The 22,983-nt window shown below is 37.9% G+C and overlaps 1 protein-coding gene across 5 annotated transcripts in view; it reads left to right on the top strand.

Moving 5' to 3' along the window:
* EFCAB11 (EF-hand calcium binding domain 11) overlaps window positions 1–22,983 on the top strand; it is a 161,011-nt gene that overhangs the window by 51,464 nt on the left and 86,564 nt on the right. Inside the window, exon 6 of one of the 5 annotated variants that reach the window (XM_007987566.3) lies at window positions 7,343–12,048. The exons of the other annotated variants lie outside the window; for them this stretch is intronic. Within the exon in view, the coding sequence (XP_007985757.1) occupies window positions 7,343–7,385 (43 nt within the window). The 3' untranslated portion in view covers window positions 7,386–12,048. Of the gene's footprint in view, window positions 1–7,342; window positions 12,049–22,983 lie in introns of those variants that run through there. 5 annotated transcript variants of the gene reach the window in all.

Here is a 22,983-nt window from a genome sequence, read left to right as displayed (position 1 = left end):
TGGCTATAAATCACCCAAACCCAAATGCTGTAGGAAATTTACAAGGACTGCCATTAGAATGGGATGTTTTAAATTATCTCAGTTGTATTGAAACAAAACCAAGCCTGATTAACAGATATATCAGGTACTCATGAATTGATGTGACAGAAAAGAGTTATTGGGCTATTTGTCAAATGATAAACTAGATGATGATGATGGAGAAAGTTACCTTTTTAAAAAAAAATTTTTTTAGTGCTCTAATGAGTGCCAGGCATTGTCAGTATTTCATGTAATCCTCATGATAACCTTATGAGATATACAGTATTATTACTATTTCTATTTTATAGATAAGAAAACTGAGCTTGGAGAGGTTAGATAATGTTCCCAAAGTCCCACACTTTAAATAGCTGAAAATGTTTGACATTGCTTGTTGTCACCTTGAGTTCACCGTATTTAAAGTGAAAGTCATCATCGTGATCCCTTGTTATTCTTTCTGTTTCTGTCAGTGATATCATGATTTTCTGTTTCATTCTTGCAGTCGTTGATTTTTCCTTTTCCATCTTTGCTCTAAATCCATTCAATTACCAAGTCCCTTCCCTCATTCAGTGTCTTTCTGCTGTCAGCCCTCTTCTCATCCTTAGTATCTAGGCCTCCCACCTAAATGGACAGGCTAAAGGCCAATCTCTATAACTCAGTCTTCAAGGCTGGCTACTCTCTGACTTCTTCTGTTCTTCTAGGCTCTTTTTCCTGTTACTTCTCTCCAGATGAACTAGTTACCTAAATACATTACGCCCATTTTCTACATCCCCTTTTGTACATGATAACTCTTCTGAGATGGCCTCTCCCCTTTTCCCTGCTCCATGAGCCCTGTCCCTTCCTCAGCATGAGACTGGGTCTTCTCCTGAAAGATGTGTTTTGATCAACTCATTCCTCAGTGAGTATCCCTTCTTTTCAATGCTTGTGACAACAGGCTTTATACCTGTCATTTTGCACTAAGCACATGCCATCTGACTGGCATTGCTATACAACTCTTCGTCTGTGTGATCTGTTTCTCTCTTAGTGGTGGTTAGGGCTGGGTCTAGATCTCTCCCTAACATCTGGAACACTGCTCTATACCTAGAAAGTACAAGTCTTCATGCTTCATGTGCTTGGGTAAGGAGAGGAATTTTTATGGTAACTATAGTAAATATCTCATATATTGACTTCATTGACTTAAGAAATTTCCTGTGAATCCTCCAAGCCTTATTATTCAGAGACCCATTTCACTAGAAAGGGACCACATGTATTCATAGGATACAGTAGTAGATTGTTTGCAGAGATGGTCACAGCTCCTTCCATCCCTGTTCATGCACCTGTGTAAAGTGACTTGGCTCTCTTCCCATCAGGAGGAAGAATTTATTTCTCCACCCCCCGAATCAGAGCTGACTTGTGTCTTTGACCAAAGGGCATAGAAAAAAGTAACAAATCTCAAAACTTAATGGGTGGTCTAGGGGACCACCCCCAACAAAGGATCCCATCTGGGAGAAAATTTTGCAATCTACCCATCTGACAAAGGGCTGATATCCAGAATCTACAAAGAACTTAAACAAATTTACAAGAAAAAACCCCATCAAAAAGTGGGCAAAGGATATGAACAGACACTTCTCAAAAGAAGACATTTATGCAGCCAATAGACATATGCAAAAATGCTCATCATCACTGGTCGTCAGAAAAATGCAAATCAAAACCACCATGAGATACCATCTCACACCAGTTAGAATGACCATCATTAAAAAGTCAGGAAACAACAGATGCTGGAGAGGATGTGGAGAAATAGGAATGCTTTTACACTGTTGGTGGGAGTGTAAATTAGTTCAACCATTGTGCAAGACAGTGTGGTGATTCCTTAAGAATCTAGAACTGGAAATACCATTTGACCCAGCAATCCCATTACTGGGCATATACCCAAAGGATTATAAATCATTCTGTGATAAAGACACATGCACACGTATGTTTGTTGCAGCACTATTCACAATAGCAAAGACTGAGAACCAACCCAAATGTCCATCAGTGATAGACTGGATTAAGAAAATGTGGCACATATATACCACGGAATACTATGCAACCGTAAAAAAGGATGAGTTCATGTCCTTTGCAGGGACATGGATGAAGCTGGAAACCACCATTCTCAGCAAACTATCACAAGGACAGAAAACCAAACATTGCATGTCCTCACTCACATGTGGGAGTTGAACAATGAGAACACATGGACACATGGTGGGGAACATCACACACCAGGGCTGGTCAGGCGGTGGGGTACTGAGAGAGGGATAGCATTAGGAGAAATACCTAATGTAAGTGACAAGTTGATGGATGCAGCAAACCAACATGGTACGTGTATACCTATGTAACAAACCTGCAGGTTGTGCACATATACCTAGAACTTAAAGTATAATAGTATTAATAATAATAATAATAACAACAGATATGTTTGTGTTAGAGTTCTCTAGAGGAAGAGAAATAATAAAATATGTGTATAAATATTGAAAAAAAAGGGAATCCATCTGATGCCATGCCTTTTGCCACATTAGTCCCTGAGTTTTTGTTCCATTGTATACATATGATAGATGTGGCTTGAGATGCTTCTTTAATCAAAGTTTTAATGCATTTCAAAGTTCTGCACTTCTAAGAAGTGATCTTAAAGGTAGATAATAAATTGTGGTTATTCACATGCCCTGATACCATAGTTCTGTTTTATCTCTTGTAGTTTCTTGAACATAGTCCAAAATTAACATTGATTTAAAGTGCTAATATTTTCTCAAATGTTGTTTTAAAAACTTTGCATTCTTGTGTTCTTCGTTTGCAACTACCCAGAATTGCCCCTCCCCTTCTCTTTTACCCATTATAAGGAAGAAACAAGTTCTCTATTAGCCAAATAGCAAAACAGCCTTTGCTTAACAGTGTGTATTTCACTTTTGTGCTAAAGCTGTATCCCAGTAACATTTTCTTTCATGGAAAATGACCATTTCTTCCAGGAGTATGTAATTTTTTTTCAAATGCATGAAGTTTTCAAAATGAAACCGTGTCAGACAGAATGATCTTTGGCCTTATGAAAGTGGAATTTTTTTTGTAGTTCTGTGGTTGTTCATTATTTTAAAACCTATTAGTTACAACAGGTTAGCTTCAAAAATGAGGAGGTTTAAATCTGAGACAAAATATCTCACTATAGTTAGATTCTGAAACTCTGCCAGCAAAATTGTGTTTGAACGCTTCTTGAATTTGTTTTGTAAGGGGTAGCTTTCTGCTTTAAATGTGTATTCAGTAAAACACAGTTATTCAAATTCTGGTAGACATGTAGGGGAGCCAGATTCATGTGTAACGCAGATGCGGCATTGTTCTTGGGGCTTTTTACTCCTAATGACTGACCTAATGTGTTGCGTCTCCTTTTTCTGGCTGAGAGAAGGAATCACATTTTATTCAGTAATATGTTCACATTGTGTTTCACCTCTTGCTATCTCTTATACTACAAGAATACCTGTGACGTATTGAGATAGCTAATATTATTGCTAGAAAAGTACAAGGTAATTCGGATAGAAAATAATGTGATAGCTTTGGTAACAGAATATAATTAAATTAGCGCCTAGAGTAAAAATAGTGAAATGATTTATTTTTAGTCTTGAGTGGCTCAGATCGGTATGATTAAAATACGTAAATTAAATAACAGCCTTTAGTTCAGTGGTGTTCTGAGTGGTATCAACTCTCTCTAATATCTAATCTTAAGTATTAATGATCTAATTCTAAGTATTCTATTTTCCTCTGCCCTCCCCCACTATTTTAAGTAAACCCAATATGAATTAGATAAAATAGGGAACACATTTGTTATATTCTTGGAGGCCGTGGAGATTAAGGATTTTAAATTGGGCTGGCATATTTTTATTAATCTACTAGAAAGTGGTTATTGGAGCACCTTCTATATACCAGGGGCCATTCTGGATGCTGGGAATGGAGCCACCAACACAGCAAACAAAGTCCCTGCTGTCAGGGAGTTTACAGATAATAACTGAGTAAACAAGCAAGTTAATTTCAGATAGAGATAAAACACTATAAGAAAAATAAAATAAATACAGAAAACGATTGAATGGGGAAGGGGAAGGGGTTGCTTAAAATTGGGAAGCTAGGGAAGACATTTTTGAGGGCTGACATTTGAACCGAGACCTAAATGACGAAGAGCCATGCAGAAAGAGGAAGAGCAGTTGCAAAGGGTCTGAGATGGGTATAAGCCTAGAGGGACTGAGAAACTAAGAGAAAACCACAGTGGCTGGATTGCAACGAACAAGAGGCAGCAAGGTCTGAGCGAAATTTGAGAGGTAGGCGGGGCAAGATGCTGCATTAGTCATGGGTGCTACCTCTTTCTTTTATATTACAGGGTGAGTAGCCCTTACCTGAAATGTATGGGACCAGAAGTGTTTTGGATTTTGGATTTTTTTTTTAGATTTTGTAATATTTGCATTATACTTACTGGTTGAGCATGCCCAATCTGAAAATTTGAAATCTTATGCATTCCAATGAGCATTATATTTGAATACCATGTATAGTATCAAAAAGTTTCAGATTTTGGAGCTTTCAGATTTCAGATTCTGGATTAGGGATAACTCAACCCATATTATATTCCGTATTGTGTCACATTCCATTATGTCATATCATATCTCACACCATGTTGTGTATTTATATTGTATTATACATTTATGTCCCTGTACCTTACAGGGAAATGAAGAGTCAAAGAAAGACCTTAGACTTCTCAAGATGTATAGATTTTCTGGCATTCCCAGTGTACAAAGTCATGCTAGTGGGTTGCTGTATCTTGGCTTGGAGCCCTCACCTGCTTTTCATATTTCTTTCCCATTATCAGTTAAATTCAGTTCAACAGATACTTTCCTGGTATGTGCCGGGCCCAAGAAACGGATGAATCCACTTGGGCCATTTTACATATGAATGCAGAAGAAATTGTGATAGGCTTTCATTTTAGAGCAACTTGCCTAGATTATGTCTATTATTTCAATTAGTGAGCACCTATCTTTTGTACCATCTTATTTATACTTAGGTTACAAGCAGTAAAATGATCATAAGGGCCAAATATCTAATCTAAATGGCAGTGATATGTAATGTTAACATAGTCATCATTTGTTTCTCTCCACTGGTGATACAAGACATAAAAAATTGATTTTGAGGCCTACTTAAGCATCAGACCAAGAAGTGTTTATCATTTGAATACCTCTCTTCTGGGAAGAATAAGGGAAGTTTTTAAAAAAATTAACAGTTTAATAAAATATCTGAAAGTTTACAAACGTATTCTTTTAAATGAGGCAACACAGATCTTCTGTTACAATGGTTATGATTCAGAGTGTCTGATTTACACTAGAGGATCAGGAAATAATGTAGACTATTTCCTTTCCGCGTGTCTTCATACCATATGTAGCCATAATAGACTGACTTAAAATTTCCACCGAATTAAACTTTCCAGTGATTTATAAGATGTTGAAATGCATTACCAAGAGCAGTTATTGAATCTTCCTTCAGAGATAATTAACAAAAAGACTTTGTTATTAAAAAAGAAAAAAAAGCAGTAATTTAGGTTTCATGATGGCAAAGGTAAGCTCTAGAAGTCTTTCTGTGATTTGCTGATAGTAATTCCACTCCCTGGATGTTTGTTTTGCTTTGTTCTTTCTAACTCTCCCTGATTCTGTGGTTTGATAGATTTTCCTCCTATTTAGAATAAAACTGTAGAAGTCAGTACCACATTTAGTATCTATCTCCAGGTATGGCCAATCCTTCTTCCCACTGGCTGTGTTCCGGAAGGTTCTGGAAGACAGCTGACAAAGCCTGAATGTGACAGGGCAAGACATTCTAGGTAGCCCTCGTGGCTTTTTCAGCTGTGCTGCTTATTTTCTCACAGATGTATGTGTGGTATGTAAGTGTATATGATGCATATATGAAATGAATATTCAAGTCAGAAAATTTGTCCATTTATGTTCCTTCCCGGTTACGAAACAAAATATTCCATTCTAGCCATGGTAAAGGCCCCTGGGTAGCCCTGCCTGATTGCCCTAGAGATCATCACTGTCCTGATTTTTTTTTTTTAATCATTCGTGTATGTCTTTATATTTTATGACATAGATTTATATATCTTAAATAATACAGAGTATTGTTTTGCTTATTTGTATACCTTATATAAATGCATATTGCTTTTTCTCTTATTTTATTCTTAGGAATTATCCACATTGATCATGTATCTTTCATTTATTCTCCCTGCTGTATAGTATTCTGTTGGGTCACCAAGGGGCACAATAACCAGCACCTTCTTTTCCCCTCCAATATCAATTAAAATATCGACTCCAAGTGTAAGAGAGTAATAGAAATTTCAGCTTTCTTAGTGACATAGTTCTATTGGAGAGATTGGTTTGCTAAAATGCAGCCCACATTAAGCAAGTTTACTCTGTAGAGTGGAGTGGCAGGGTCTTTAGCGTATTCATATCAGCAGTTGACTTGTTTCCCAAGTGGTTGGGCCAGTTCACAGTATCACCAGAATTCCTTTCTATCTATATACCCACCAGCACTTGTTACTGAACTCTAGTTTTTGCCAATTTGATGGGTGTGAAATGGCATCTTATTGTGATTTTTAATTTTTCTCATTACTTACAAAGTTCATCATGTCTCCTAGCCCTTTGGGTTTCCTGTTCAATGTCAATTTCCTATTTATGTGATTGGCCCACATAAAAAATATTGGGTAGTCTGTTTTTAAATGATTTATAGGGGCTCTTTATATATTCTGGGTACTAATTCTTTCTTATGTGTGAGTCACAGAAATTTTCACCCACTTGTGGCCTGTCCTCATTTTTTGTGTGGGAGGGATTATCTTTTGATGTATAACTGGATATTCTCCCAGAGGTTTTAGAGAGAACGTGAAAAAAAGAAAAAAGTGTGGGACTCTTTGGCAGGTCCAAAGTCTAGAATTTTGGAGAGCATGTGTGTAGTGTTACTTGAGCATACAAATGGGGTCTCCCTTGTGTTTTTCTGCCTATTGCAATACTCAGATTATCTTTGAACAGTTGCTCATCTTTCTTTTTCTAAATTAGCCAGTTTGAACATTTCTCTGAGATTTACATTATTTTCAAGTTCTTTTACATTATAGAATTCAATGTTTACTGCTTAAATTATGATTTTTTAGCCTCAGTATAGTTGCATGAAAAGGCTATACCATAAAACAAGTCTGACCTACCAAAAAGCAAATTTGTCAACCACTTGGCAACTCTCTCTGTGTAACACAACTTTTTCATTTTACCTATTCTGATGGCAGTGCTGTATTAATATTTCATTCTCTCCATAGAGCTTGTGGACATTATCATCATCCAAAGGCATTTGAGTACTAAATTGCATATGATGATATTTATATAAGAAAATTGCAGGCCAAGCGTGGTGGCTCACTCCTGGAATCCCAGCTCTTTGGGAGGCCGAGGTGGGAGGATCGCTTGAGGCCAGGAGTTCAAGACCATCCTGGGCAACATAGCAGGACCCCGTCACTACAGAAAATGAAAAAAAAATTTGCTGGGCATTGTGGCACACCCCTGAAGTCCCAGCTACTCAGAAGACTGAAGCAGGAGGATCCTCTGAGCCCAGAAGTTGGAGGTTTCAATGAGCTATGATTGTACCACTGCACCCCCGCCTGGATGGCAGAGTGATACTTTGCCCTCCTAAAAAAGAAAGAAAGAGAGGCAATGCGAGGCCAGGCGAGGCGGGGCAGGGCGGGGCGGGGTGGAAAAGAGGCCAGGCACGGTGGCTCACACCTGTAATCCCAGCGCTTTGGGAGGCGGGGTGGGTGGATGACTTGACGTCAGCAGTTCAAGACTAGCCTGGTCAACATGGCGAGACCCTGTCTCTACCAAAAATACAAAAATTAGCCACACGTGGTGGCGCGGGCCTGTAGTCCCAGCTACTCAGGAGGGTGAGGCAGGAGAATCGCTTGAACCTGGCAGATGGAGGTTGCAGTGAGCTGAGATTGTGCCACTGCATTCCAGCCTGTTCAACAGAGCGAGACCCTGTCTCAAAAAGAAAAAGAAAAAAAAAACAGCAAAACAAAAACAAGAAAAAGAAAATCACATCATGATTTTGCTTATTCTTCATAAGACCGGTTTCTTATAGGGTCATACATAGATTTTCACCATAAAAAGAGCCTCAAAGAGCGTATGGTACAGTCCCTCATTTTACACATGCGAAGTTAAATGACCAATGCAAGGTCTCACACCTTGGTGAGGGTGAATGTGGGCATGGAATAGGATTAGGACCCAGAATTCTTGGCCCTGGCACAAGGTGTTTTCCACTATGATGGATTATAGAATAATAATGTTATTCTTTATTTTTATAAAGTTGGTGTGCATTTCTAGATTTCCTTAGGTTTCACAGAAGCATAGGTTTCAGTGCTTTTAGCTTTTTGGTGAGGACAGCGTTTTAGTTTCTTAGTACTGAAGGAACTGTTTATCATACTTGCTTAAATTAGCTTTATGGAAATAATGTATACTGTTTTCCTTCCTTATTTTCAACCGTATTTACATGCTAGTCTTTCCAACAGGTTGTATAAATAAGTTAAATGTTATGGTAAATTATTCCAAAATGGCATATTAAGTTTGCATAAATTAAAACTATGGTGCAATACTATGAATCAAATTGTAACTAGATGTAAATTTGTAAATGTGTGTAGTTAATTTTTTAAATATAATTTTTCCATGCACGACTGCTTTATTTAAGTTAGTGTGTTTAACAATAAAATTAGTGTGTTCAACTCAAGAACTACAATATTACCATTAACTCACATATACCGGTACACTCCTCCATCCTATCTTCCTGCATTTTTCCATAGGAACCAGTGTCCTGGAGTGTTTATTATTCCCATGATTTAAAAATACACACATGTGGTTGGACGTTGTGGCTCATGCCTATAATCTCAATACTTTGGGAGGCCGAGGTGGGCGGATCACAAGGTCAGGAGATCGAGACCATCTGGCTAACACAGTGAAACCCCGTCTCTACTAAAAATAGAAAAATTTAGCTGGGCGTGGTGATGTGCGCCTGTCGTCCCAGCTACTCAGGAGGCTGAGACAGGAGAATTGCTTGAACCCTGGAGGTGGAGGTTGCAGTGAGCCAAGATCATGCCACCGCACTCCAGCCTAGGTGACAGAACAAGACTCCGTCTCAAAAAAAAAAAAAAAAAAAATGCACATATACATGTTTTTCCTATATGTTTCTCTAATGTTTAATCTTCCTTGTTTTTAAACTTTGTAAAAAAGAATGTCAAATGTATATAGTCTTTGTGACTTGCTTTTTTTCACTCAATAGTGTTTCTAATATTTATTCTTGTTTTATGTATAATTCACTCATTTAAAATCTGTTTAGCGGCTGGGCACAGTGGTTCACACCTATAATACTAGCACCTTGAGAGGCCAAGGTGGGAGGACCTGTCGAGGCCAGGAGTTCAAGACTCCCCAAGCAGTAAGCAAGACCCTGTCTCTATAAAAAATACAAAATAAAAATTATCCAGGTGTGGTGGCACATACCTATAGCCCTAGCTACTGGGGAGGCTGAGGTGGGAGGATCACTTGGGCCCAGGAATTCAAGGCTGCAGGAGTTCGAGGCTGCAGGAGTTTGAGGCTGCAGTGAGCTATGCTTGTGCCACTCACTGCTCTCTAGCCTGGGTGACAGAGTAAAATCCTGTCTCTAAAAAAATAAAATAGTATAGCATTCCACTGTATGGATTTACCACAGTTTGTCTATTCTTTGGTTGATGGGCATTTAGTTTTCTTTTCCCCAATTTTGTTTCCTTTTTCTCTTCTTATTAATACTGTATGAACACGTTTGTATCATAACTCTTAGTGCCCATGTGCAAATGCTTCTCTGGATATGTACTTAGGAATGGAATTGCTAGGTTGTAAGGTACACAAATGTTTACTTACATAGTGCTGGAATGTCATAATGCCAAATGATATTTTCAATAATTCATATCAATTTACATTCCACCAACAGTATATTCTGTTGATGGGCATCCTCTCCAACTCTTGCCAGACTTATTTTTCTTTCTTTCTTTTTTTTTTTTTGAGACGGAGTCTCGCTCTGTCACCCAGGCTGGAGTGCAGTGGCTCGATCTCGATTCACTGCAAGCTCCGCCTCCTGGGTTCACGCCATTCTCTTGCCTCAGCCTCCCGAGTAGCTGGGACTACAGGCGCCCGCCACCACACCTGGCTAATTTTTTGTATTTTTAGTAGAGACAGGGTTTCACTGTGTTAGTCAGGATGGTCTCGATCTCCTGACCTCGTGGTCCGCCCGCCTCAGTCTCCCAAAGTGCTGGGATTACAGGCGTGAGCCACCGCGCCCGCCCGACCGCCAGACTTCTTAATCTTTCCCAGTTAAGTGGGTTTAATATCTCATTGTCGGCTTAATTTGTGTTACCCTGATTAATGATGAGTTCTCTCTCTTATCTCTTCACGTTTACTAGTCTCCTCTGTGACATACCTGTTCACGGTTTTGACCCATTTTTCGATTGTATTTTCTGTTTATTTGAATGTGTTCTTTATATATGTTCTCAGTACAAATATTCGGTCTAGTTAACAAATATCTTCTCCCAGCTTGTGGCTTGTCTTTTCACTTTCTTCAAGCGTCTTTTGAGACATAAGTAAAATTTAGTTTGGTTAAATTTATGAATCTTTGTCATAGTTAGAGGGCTTGTGTCCTGTTTAAGAAACCCTTCATTACCCCCAAAGTCAGATACCTATTACCTATATTTTCTTCATAAAATTTAAAGTTTTGCTCTTGAATATTAAATCTGTAATTATTCTAGAATTGATTTATGAGTATGGCGTGTGTGAGAACCCAGTGTCACCTTTTCCATATAGACAATCAGTATTTTCCCCTCTGTTTACTGAATGTGCCCTCTTTTCTCTGCTGTTCTGCTTTGCTGCCTCTGCTCCTGTGTTTTCTATCCTGTTTCATTGGTCATTTAATCTGTCTCTGCACCAGTTTCTCACTGTCCTCATAAAATCTTAACCATGGTAGGGCAAGTCTCCCTCCTTACTTTTCGTCTTTAGCATTGTATTGATTATTTCCAGCTCTTTGTTTTCTCATAATAATTCCAGAAACTAACCTGTTAAGAACCAAAAACTCTGTTCACATTTTGATTAACATTTACTTTACAGATGAATTTCTGGAGAGTTGACATCTCAATAATATTGTCTTTCTATCCGTAAATATGATATATTTTTCATTGGGTATTCTTGAAAGCCTTTCAGAAAATTCTTATAATTTTCTGTACCATCACACTACTATCACTATCATTATCACAATGGTTTTCATTTATACTGTATTTCTTATATGCCAACCCCCATTCTATTTGTATCCAGTCTTTACAGCAGTCTTTTGAGGTAGATCCTATTATTATGAGATATTGCACATAGGAAACTGAGGCACAGAGAGGTTAACAACTTACTGCAGATCACACAGCTAGTTAATAGCAGAGGCAAGATTCTAACCCAAGGTGCCTAGATATAAAGTTCATACTTTTAATTACTACTCTATATTGCACACAGCTTTTTTTCTTCTTTTATTGGATTTCTTCCTACATATTTTATAGTTTTTGTTGCTATTATAGATGGTAGCTTTTGAAAATTATGTTTTTTAAATTACCTGTAGAAACAATAGAAACGAAATTGCTTTTTGTATGTTAATCTTCTAGCTAATAACCTTGCTAACTTTGTAGATTTTTAAGGATCCACAAAGATAATGATATCAGTGGAAAATAGTAATTCTTTCTTCCTTTCCAATCCTTGTATCATTTATTTCTTTTTGCTGATGTATGCACTGGCTAGGACTTACAGGGGTGATAGTGTCTTGTTCTGAAACTCAAAGGGAAAGATTTCAATATTTTATCAGTTAATTTGATCATAGCTGTAGGGGTTAGATCCTTTCTCAGATTAAAGAATTTCTCATCTGGTCTAGTTTATCATGAGTTTTTTAAAAATCAAGAATTGATGAGAACACATGGACTCAGGGAGGGGAACACCACACACTGGGGCCTGTCAGGGGGTGGGGGACAAGGGGAGGGAGAGCATTAGGACAAATACCTAATGCGTGTGGGGCTTAAAACCTAGATGACAGATTGATAGGTGCAGCAAACCACCATGGCACTTGTATACCTATGTAACAAACCTGCACATTCCACACATGTATCCCAGAACTTAAATTTTAAAAAAAATCAAGGCTGGGCATGGTGGCTCACACCAGTAATCCCAGCACTTTGGGAGGCCGAGGCAGGCAGATCACGAGGTCAGGAGATCAAGACCATCCTGGCTACCATGGTGAAACCCCGTCTCTACTAAAAATACAAAAATTAAGCCGGGTGTGGTGGTGGGCACAGGAGAATGGCATGAACCTGGGAGGCGGAGCTTGCAGTGAGCCGAGATCATGCCACTGCACTCCAGCCTGGGCGACAGAGTGAGAATCCGTCTCAAAAAAAAAAAAAAAAAAATCAAGAATTAGCATTAAATTTCACTATATGCCTTTTCTATATCGAGATGTTATTTTTTGAAATTCATTAATGTGATGAATAATATGTCTGTATATATATGTATAGTTTTAATATCAGTTCATCTTTTACATTTTTTATATAAACCCAATTGTACTATCCTATTAGCTTTTTGAGGCACAGTTGGATTCAGTTTGCTAATATTTTACTTAGGGTGGTGTGTGTGTGCGGGTGTGCTTGTGTATGTGTATCTAAAATGAGTGTCTAAAATGGAGGTGTAATTTTACTTTCTTGCTTTGTTTCATTTCAAGGTTATATTGGCCTCATACAGTGAATTAGGGAGAATTTCCTGTTCTTATATTTGGTACAGATTTTGCTATTTTAATGTAAATAAAATATTGCCTTGGAAAGTTTATAACCTTAATTAATAAACATATATAATCAGAAACCTCTTGCTTTTGACAATACATTGTTTTCTGCTACTTTGAAAAACTAATTTCTACATGGTACCTCAAGCTCTTAAGTATTTTTAATGAATTAAAAGTACAAAGGTATTAAAAGGTTATAACCAAACATTTATTAAAATCCCCTATGTTACATTTTATAGTTTTGTATTCCCTGAAGTCACTTCAAGTTATTTATTTTTAAACAGAACATCTAGTTGAAGTCTTATTTATATCTGCTTCTGCTGGTTCTTGCTCATGGTGACTAGTTTCCTTGTAAACTTGTTTGTATTCAACTTTCTGGAGCTCACCAACCTTGAAAAATAATTTATGGAGAATTCACGAGCCCAGTTTGAAATCAGAGTGGTTTATGTGTTTTTGCCAGGCTCCTTGGAGCACCATCAGTACAGGACTATATTAAAACAGATCCACAGATAGAAGTTTCAGTACTCACTCGAGGTATGTTTAGACCCAGGATCCTAGGGAGTCTCCTAGTGAGGGTCAGTCAACACTCATAACTTCTCAGGGGTGAATTATCGTTTTTTTATTTGATTTTTCTCTTACTCCTTTGCTCAGCAACAGGGAAACTTTCATGTAGTCCTTTGGATTTCACCTTAATGTGGGAAAGTTATCCTGTGAGATGATCCAAATTGGCAAAGTCCTGTATCTTCACTTCTGACCTCGTCCCCACATGAGGCTACCAGACCGCAACCCCAGTGCATGATGTGAGTGAATGCCTTTGGGGCAAAGGTGGCTTTGGGATGCCAACTTTCTTTCCACTAACCTCTTTGGGTTCAAGCTAGCCTCAAGAATTTGGCCTGGCAGCTCTTTTTAATTCTTTAGTCCTTTTAAGGTGGTTTTGTTTTAGTGTCTTATCCAGCATCTTTAGTTTTTTTCATTGGGGGGTTGATCTGAGTATCCAAAACCAGAAACTCACGTGAATTCTTAAATACTTTGTCTCCCAAACTTTTCCTTCTAAATTCTGCTTTCCCAATATTGATTTATTAGGTAGACCACAAGATTTGTTAAATGTTAGAAAAGAGTATCCGCTTATTTGTAAGAGATACAGAAAATATATAAAATTAGTAATGCATTTCTAAAGCTTAGTAGTTCTGGCATTTTAGCTTTACTTTATCTTCTATTGCTGTTTAAAGAATATGACCAAGTATTTCTGACCTTTTATTGCTCTTATATTGAATATCATTTAGAGGTTGTAAGCTAAGTATTTATTTTCATATAACCTAAAACCATAGTATTAGGAAATACTGATATAATTTAGTGATCGTGTCATTGAAGCTTAACATTTTTATTGCATTCATTATTTATGAGAAGAAATCATGCAGTATTTCTGTTTTTATCAAGGTATTATATCTAAAAATCACTTTTCTTGAACTTGAATTCAATATTTATTAAAGTGCATTTTATAGCACTTATACCTATGACAAAATAATTGATTAACTGTGTCCAAGTGTGTTGATGGGTCCTCAAGGGCCAATGCTAGATTCGATGATTCACTAGAAGGACTTCCAAGACTCCACCTACAGTCATATTCAGGGCTATGATTTATTCCAGTGAAAGGATTCTATGCAAAATCAGCACAGGGAAGGGTACATGGGGTGAAGTCCAGGGGAAATCAGCTGCTAGTTTCCCACTGTTCCCTTCCAGTGGAGTCACAGAGAACACAATTCCCCAGCAGTAAGCTGTGACCACACATGTAAAATATGCCAACCAGGGAAGCTCAGTAGAGACTCAGTGCCCAGGGTCTAATTGTGGGCTGATCACATTGGCGTTCTCTGCCTGGCATGTGCCAAAATTTCAGACTCGCAGAAGGAAAGCAGGTTTTCAATGGGAGCCATATTGTTTGCACAAACAGTTTTAAGCACAGTGATCAACGCTTACCAGTTAATGGTGGTAGGAACCTTCCTGAAATCCAAGTTCCCAGAGGCCAGTCAAGGGCCAGGCTTGTAAGCAGAATTGCAGTCAGGTCTGCTATGTTAACTTTTTTCTACACGTGGAGCTATGGCTAAAGTTTTTTTAAGCACTTATCATTTGGCAAGCACTGTTCTAAGCCCTTTACTCATTTCATCCTCACAATCACGGTTTCAAAAGATAGGGAACTGAGGGATAGAGAAGTTAAAAAATTTGTCTCATATTTCACAGCTAGTAAGTAGTAAAACAGGATTCAAAGTAAGTCTTTGAATCCATGATTTTATCCAATACTTTATTTGGGTTTTTTTGAAAATTACTTTCATTTTGTCTCACCTCATGAATAAGATGTTCCATACATTTCCTTAAAATGGTGATTAAAATAAATTGTCAAAAAAGGAAGAAATTGTCTTCATACAACCTCTTTTAATCTTCAGTGTTGTTTCATGGCTCTTAATTTTCAGATTTGAAAAATCATTCTAATTATTATTCAGATCCTTCCTGATCTCATAGGCTTTTCTCTGCCTCTGTGTTTCTTCTGGGTTGGAGAATTTGAATTGTTTTTTTCCATTTGTCTGGTCCTTGACCACTAATTTACTGCCATGGTTCTTTCTATATTTCCCTTTGGTATTTTCTGAAATTTAGCTATTAGAACTGCAAACAGAGAAAGTATCACAGCGCCATGGTTTTATAAACAAAGACAGGACAACTGTCTTAGTCCATTTGGGCTGCTATAATAAAAATACCATAAACTGGGTGGCTTATAAACAACAGAAATTTTTTTCTGACACTTTTGTAGGCCAGGAAGTCTAAGAGCAAGGAGCTGGCAAATCTGGAGTCTGGGGAGGGCCCACTTTCTGGTTCACAGATGGTACCTTCTTAATGTGTCTTTGATATAGTTTGGACATTTGTTCCCACCCAAATCTCATGTTGAATTGTAATCCCCAGTGCTGGAGGTGGGGCCTGGTGGGAGGTGTCTGCATCATGGGGGCAGATCCCTGGTGCTGTCTTCATGATGGTGAGTTCTTGTGAGATTTGGTCATTTAAAAATGTATAGCACCTCCCCCACTCCAACTCTTGTTCCTGCTCTGGCCATGTGACATGCCTGCTCCCACTTTACCTTCTGCCATGATTGTAAGCTTCCTGAGCTTCCCCAGAAGCCAAGCAGATGCCAACGCCATGCTTCCTGTAAAGCCTGCACAACCGTGAGCCAACTAAACCTCTTGTCTTTATAAATGACCTAAGCTCAGGTATTTCTTTATAGCAATGCAAGAACAGCCTACTACAGTCCTCATATGGTGAAAGGAGAGAACTCTAGTCTCTTCAGCCCCTTATAAGGCCACCAGTCCCATTCATGGGGGTTCTAATTACCTCCCAAAGGCCCCACCTCCAGCCATCACATTGGTGATTAGGTTTTAACATATGCATTTGGGGCAGGCACAAATATTCAGACCATAGCAACAGCATTTTCTGTTTTATTTCCTTCTTTGTAATTCTCATCATTGTATTGGCCGTATTATCTACCTCAGTATGTTGGACAGTGGCTTAAGGGGGTGGCCTTTAAATGCTCCTAGAGGGCCATCTGGGATATAGCTGATAACTAAGAGGTTGCCTCTCTGCAAGTATACTTTAGATTATTTTTTTAGAATTGAAATGAGAAGATTCACTATTTGCTATATCCATTCCCAAGAAAATATAGCTTCAAGAAAAATGCGAGTGTTAACACATGTGCTGAAATATGATACAGATGTTTAATGTCTTACTGTAATATTATTTTACCATTTGTAGTCACCTGCTTTTTTGATCCCTGCCTAAGTTTGCTTTCTTTATTCCATAACACCTGTTCCCCGGAATATATTTACAGTGTGTTGTCTTTTCTAAATGGTTGGTACATATGTAAGAAAAAGGTTGACTTTTACTGGTTTCTTTCAGTAAATACCTTAAGGATTCCTTGTTATTTATTTTCAGTGTTACTTTATTTCAATTTAATACCCGAATACTGTTTTTACTTAAATACCACATAAGGAGTCATGCTATATGACCTAGGCGTGACACTTACTTAAATGTTTATGGATAGGAAACAAGTTATTTCTAGTTTCACTTTTTAAAAAGAATTCCAAAACTTCAAACTACACATAATAAATGGCCCTGTATTTCCATAGGCTTAGAAAGCTTATGTCTAATTTATTACGCCCATGTGATCATGTGTATCTAGTTGTTTGCTACCTTCTATTTCAGATATTTGCATTTGTAGTTCCCTATTGAAACATCACATCATCACCGAGGCCTTTCCTATCCAAAGTGACTTCACTCCATCTCCCATCCCCAGTAAATCTCTGCTGCCTGGTTTGATGTCATTCATAGCACTTAGCAAATCTCAGAGAAGATTTTTTGGTTTTGTGTGCTTATTGTCTGTCTGTCATGCTTGACTATAAAGCTTCATGAGGGTAGTGATGTTGTCTGTTCTTTCTTGAATACCTCTGGATGTTCAGGTTAGTCCATAGCACATGTTGAATGAATCAATGAATTTATTAAAGACTATAGAAAACAATCTGTTTATATTAGATATGATATTTGATCTTTGTTAATTCAAACCTATGAGATTTTCTGTGGGTTGTTTAGGACGTGAGGAAGGTATCCAGACTAACCTTAGGTTTCAGTTATAATAATTAGCTAACTAAAAAGTTAACAATGGATATATTTAATCTCTTAGCCTCATTAAATTTTCTGATTCTTTGGGCTGTCTCAGAATTGTGTGTCTGCTGTAAATTATCAAAACTGCAATAAACCAGGAGTCTTTCCAAATTTAAAGATACTAAATATATACCTTGATCTCTTTGTGTCCATTGGAAATATTTTAAACATAGAAAAGTATAGAGAATAATACAGTGGAACACTTGCATTTCAGCCACTTCCCTTTATCTCATCTTAATATTTGTCATATTTGCCTCAGTGTTTGATCAAAAACCAGTCTTGATATTTTTAAGATATCATTAATACTTAAATCAGTAGATTTTGAGTAAAGCAGATCACTTTCTATAATGTGAGAGGATCTCGTCTAATCAGTTGAATGCCTTAAGAGAAAACATGTAGGTCCCCTGGGGAAGAAGCAGTTCTGCCCACAGGCTGCCTTCAGATTTGAGGCTGCAACATTAACACTTCCCTTGACTCTCTGTGATGTTGCATTGGTCTGTTTGTCTATCTTTGTGCCAATATCACACTCTCTTTATTATATAACTTTGTAATCTTGATGTCTGGCAGTATAAGTCCTAGAGCTTTGTGTTTTCTTCAGAATTAGCTTGGCTATTTTTAGCCCATTGTGTTTTTAAATAAATTTTAGAGTCAGCTTTTCAATTTCCACCAAAAAAAAAAAAAAGAAAAAAAACAAGAAGCCAACTTCATACCCAAAAGTTGCTGTTTTCTTTCTCCTTTTCTTTCTTTCTTTTTCTTTCTTTCTTTCTTTCTTTCTTTCTTTCTTTCTTTCTTTCTTTCTTTCTTTCTTTTTTCTTTCTTTCTTTCTTTCTTTCTTCTTTCTTTCTTTCTTTCTTTCTTCTTTCTTTCTTTCTTTCTTTCTTTCTTTCTTTCTTTCTTCTTTCTTTCTTTCTTTCTTTCTTTCTTTCTTTCTTTCTTTCTTTCTTTCTTTTTTTCTTTCTTTCTTTCTTTCTTTCTTTCTTTCTCCTTCCTTCCTTCCTTCCTTCCTTCCTTCCTTCCTTCCTTCCTTCCTTCCGTCCGTCCGTCTTTTTCTGTCTTTCTTTCTGTCTTTCTTTCTGTCTTTCTTTCTGTCTTTCTGTCTTTCTTGTCTTTCTTGTCTTTCTTTTCTTTCTTTGTCAGAGTCTTACTCTGTCACCCAGGCTGGAGTGCAGTAGTGCGATCTCGGCTCACTGCAACCTCCACCTCCCAGGTTCAAGCGATTCTCCTCCCTCAGCCTCCCGAGTAGCTGGGACTACAGGCACCTGCCACCATGCCTGGCTAATTTTTTGTATTTTTAGTAGAGATGGGATTTCACCGTGTTAGCCAGGATTGTCTTGATCTCCTGATCTTATGATCCACCTGCCTTAGCCTCTCAAAGTGCTGGGATTACAGGCATGGTGAGCCATCATGCCCGCTGGCTGGATTTTTAATTGAATTTATATTGAATCTTTAGATTAGATCAATTTGGGGAGAATTGACAATGCCAAAATATTTAAGTCTTCCAGTGCCCATAAAAACAAAAGTATATCCTTTTGTTTTTAAAGGTCTTCTTTAACTTTTCTTACTGTTTTGTAGTTTTAATGTAAAAGTTTTACGCATGTTTTGTCAGATGATTCTGAGATATTTGGTTTTTATGTAGTTATATAGATTTTTAAATTTTATTTTCTACTTATTTAGATATACAATTGATTTTTATGTGCTGGTCTTACACCAGCAGCATGACTGAATGTCTTAGTCTAGTCCGTCTGTTATAACAGAATACCATAGACTGGACGGCTTAAACAACAGAAATTTATTTTCTCACAGTTCTTAAGACTGGGAAGTCTGCGGTCAGGTGCCAGCATGGTCTGGTTCTGGTGAGGAGGCTCCTCCTGTCTTGCAGATGGCTGCCTTCCTGGCTGTGTGCTTCTGGGTCCTTTCCTGGACAGGTGCACGGACTAGAGCATCTCTTGCTCTTCTTATAAGGGCACTAATCCCTTATGATGGCCCCATTCTCATGACCTAATTACTTCCCAAAGACACCACCTCCAAATACTGTCACGTTGTGGTTGAGGGATTCGACGCAGAATTGAGAGCGGGAGTGGGCACACACATTCAGTACATAATACTAAGTTAACTTATTAATTCTAATACTTTGTCTTAGTAATTGTAATAGTATATGTTTTATATTTTATTGGCATACAATCATGTCATCTTCAAATAATAGTAGTTTTATTTCTTCTTTTCCAATTCTTATGTCATTGATTTCTTTTTCTTCTCTTACTACATCAGCTAGGGTCTCCCACATAGTCATAAATAAAAGTTATACACGCAGGTATCCTGTTTCTTCCCCATCTTTGTGGGGGGAGGGGAAAACTTTAGTATTTCACGTTAACTATGGAATATGCAATAGGTTTTTGTGTTTTGTTATGTTTTTAGGGGATAAATAACCTTTATTAGATTAAGGGAGCTCCTGCTTTGCTAAGAAATTTTATCATGAATAGATACTGACTTTTATTAAATGCTTTTTCTCCTCATGTTGCCATGATCATATTTTTCTCCTTTACCCTGTTAATGTGATGATGATATGCAGTAGACTAATAGTAAAAATAGAACTATTGTACCATTAGTAAATGTGAGGCTTGGAGGACATACAATTGTATAATTTTTTTTGTTAGGGGCATTTAAAAATTATTGTTTTCTTATTTTTCAGAAACAGAGTCTCCCTCTGTTGCCCAGGTTGGAGTGCAGTGGTGAAATCATGGCTCACTATAGCCTCAAACTCCTAGGCTCAAGCAATCTTCCCACCTCAGCCTCTGGAGTAGCTGGGACTATGGGCGTGTGCTACTATGCCCAGTTAATTTTTTGAAACTTTTTAAGAGATGAGGTCCCAGGCTGGCCTTGAACTCCTGGCCTCAAACAGTCTCCCATCTCCGTCTCCTGAGTAGCTGGATTGCAGATGCAAGCCACTGTACCTGACTATATGGACATTATTTGTAGTAGATTCCACAATGCTGTTCAATTTGTCTATGTCTAACAGGTACTTGGGAAGAATAATTAAATGAACAGAGGAGAGTGGTTTAGAAGTGACGGGTGACTTGGCATTTGTGTCCAAACAAAAAGTAAATGTACATTTGGCCCTCCATATCAGCAAGTTCCATATCTGTGGATTCAACCTACTGAGGACAGAAAATACTTTTTTTAAGTTGCATCTACACTGAACATATACGGACTTTTTTTCTTTGTCATTATTTCCTAAACAATATGGTATAACAACTGTTTACATGCCATTTACAATGTATTAGGCGTTATGAATAGTCTAGAGATGATTCAGTATACAAGAGGATGTGCTTAGGTTATATACAAATACTACAGTATTATATAGTAAAGACTTAAGCATCTATGCATTTCAGTATTCATGGGAGGTCCTGGAACCAGTCCTTCATGGATACCAAGGGATGACTCTATTTATGTATTCAGTCACCTTTTGACAAAGTTTAATGGCAGTGTTTCTTTTGTGAGTCTGAACAAATATTCAAGAAACTACAAAACATTCCTCTAATAGCAGTTTCTTTTCTTCTAAGATGTACTAGAATATTATGTGAAGGTGACTATCTTAGTCAATTTGTGTTGCTTTAAAGGAACACCTGAAGCTGGATAATTTATCATGTAAAAGGTTATTTGGCTAAAAATTTTGATGGCTGGAAAGTTCAAGATTGGGTGTTTTGCATCTGGTAAGGCCTCAGACTTCTTCCACTCGTGGTGGAAGGCACGGGGAGCCGGCATATGCAGAGATCACGTGTCAAGAGAGGAAGCAAAAGAAAGAGTCGGGAGGCGCCAGGCTCTTCTTAACAACCAGCTCCGGTGGGAACTAATAGAGTAACAACCCAGTCACCCCCAAGAGAGAACATTCATCTGTTCATGAGGGTTCCACCCCCAGGACCCAAACACCTCCCGCTAGGCCTCACCTTTAACACTGGGGATCAAATTTCAGCCTGAGGTTTGAGAGGACAAACATCCAAACCACAGCGGTAGCTGTAGGACTTTTTCCCTCTGCCTTCTTTAAATTGTGTATTATATGTATCTGAGCCACAGACTGAGAGGTGGGTCGAACATTCACCCAGGCTTTTCTTGTTCCTAAGAACAGTGAAAATTCAAAGAAGGTACACTCTGTCGGAAATTGGTATTTCCCACCATTGCTTACATAAATCTTAAACAACCTTACTTTCAGGTGAGTAGATGAGTGAATGGATAGAGAGAGAAAAAGAGAGAGAGTGAGAGAAGTCATGGACATGGAAACTTGCTGTAGGTTTTTCACCCGGATGAAATGAAACATCACAGATGGTTTCTCACAGATGATCTCTTTGGCTTCCTTTCATGGGGCTTTCTCCCAGGGCAGTGCATTCTTTGTCAGTGGTGGGGAAAAAGTCAAAGTCACTATATCAAAATGATCAGTATTCTATAACATATTTGAATTTAGACCATCTCAACATATGCCCCACATACATTTCCCATTGTGCTTCACCCTTAACAGAAACAAATAATAAGACAAGGTAGTATTTGAACTTCTCAATGAAGAGTTTATAATGCGTCGAATAAAGGCTTCATAGATAACAGTATTTTATTTGTCCCTCTTGGCACCCAGGAAGTTTTTCAGCACTCAGGCAATGCATGTTAGATCAGAAATGTGCCTTTCTTTTGTAAAGTAGAAAAAAGGTGCTTGAAAGGGGAAGTGGGATTAGAAAACCAAATCGCTCCACACAGGTACTCTTGAGCAAGCTAGTTTTTGTAAGGATTATAAATAGAAGTCAAAGTTCTGGTAATTGATTATAGTAATACTCCCATGCTTGTCTAACCCTAGGCATCCATGCTCCTGTGTTTAATGCTACTGATCTTAGTTGTAGACCGAGGTTTGAAATTATTTTTGTTCAAGTGCATGCACATATTCAACTTCATACCTTTAATGAAGGAAAATTTAAGACAAGTAAAATTTAGAACAGATTTTGTACAGTTGGTAGTAGAATTAAAAAATAGTTCCAGGCCAGGTGCAGTGGCTCATGCCTGTAATCCCAGCACTTTGGGAGGCTGAGATGGGGAGATCACCTGAGGTCAGGAGTTTGAGACCAACCTGGCCAGCATGGTGAAACGCCGCCTCTACTAAAAATACAAAAATTAGCCGGGCATCTTGGTGCATATCTGTAATCCCACCTACTCGGGAGGCTGAGGCAGGAGAATTGCTTGAACCTGGGAGACAGAGTTTGCAGTGAGCCAAGATCGCGCCACTGCACTCCAGCCTGGATGACAAAGAAAAAACAGAGAAAAAAAAAAATTATATATATATATATATTCCAAGTCATAAAATAGACCAAAAATATAAGTAGCTCTGAAAATAGTTTAGATAAAACTTTTTATTGATGGGTAGAG

This window comes from Chlorocebus sabaeus, chromosome 24, assembly GCF_047675955.1.
Source record: "Chlorocebus sabaeus isolate Y175 chromosome 24, mChlSab1.0.hap1, whole genome shotgun sequence".
NCBI classification, from domain to species: Eukaryota; Metazoa; Chordata; class Mammalia; order Primates; family Cercopithecidae; genus Chlorocebus; species Chlorocebus sabaeus.
The sequence above is the reverse complement of the archived record's forward strand: the minus strand, read 5'-3'. Positions and strand labels throughout refer to the sequence as shown.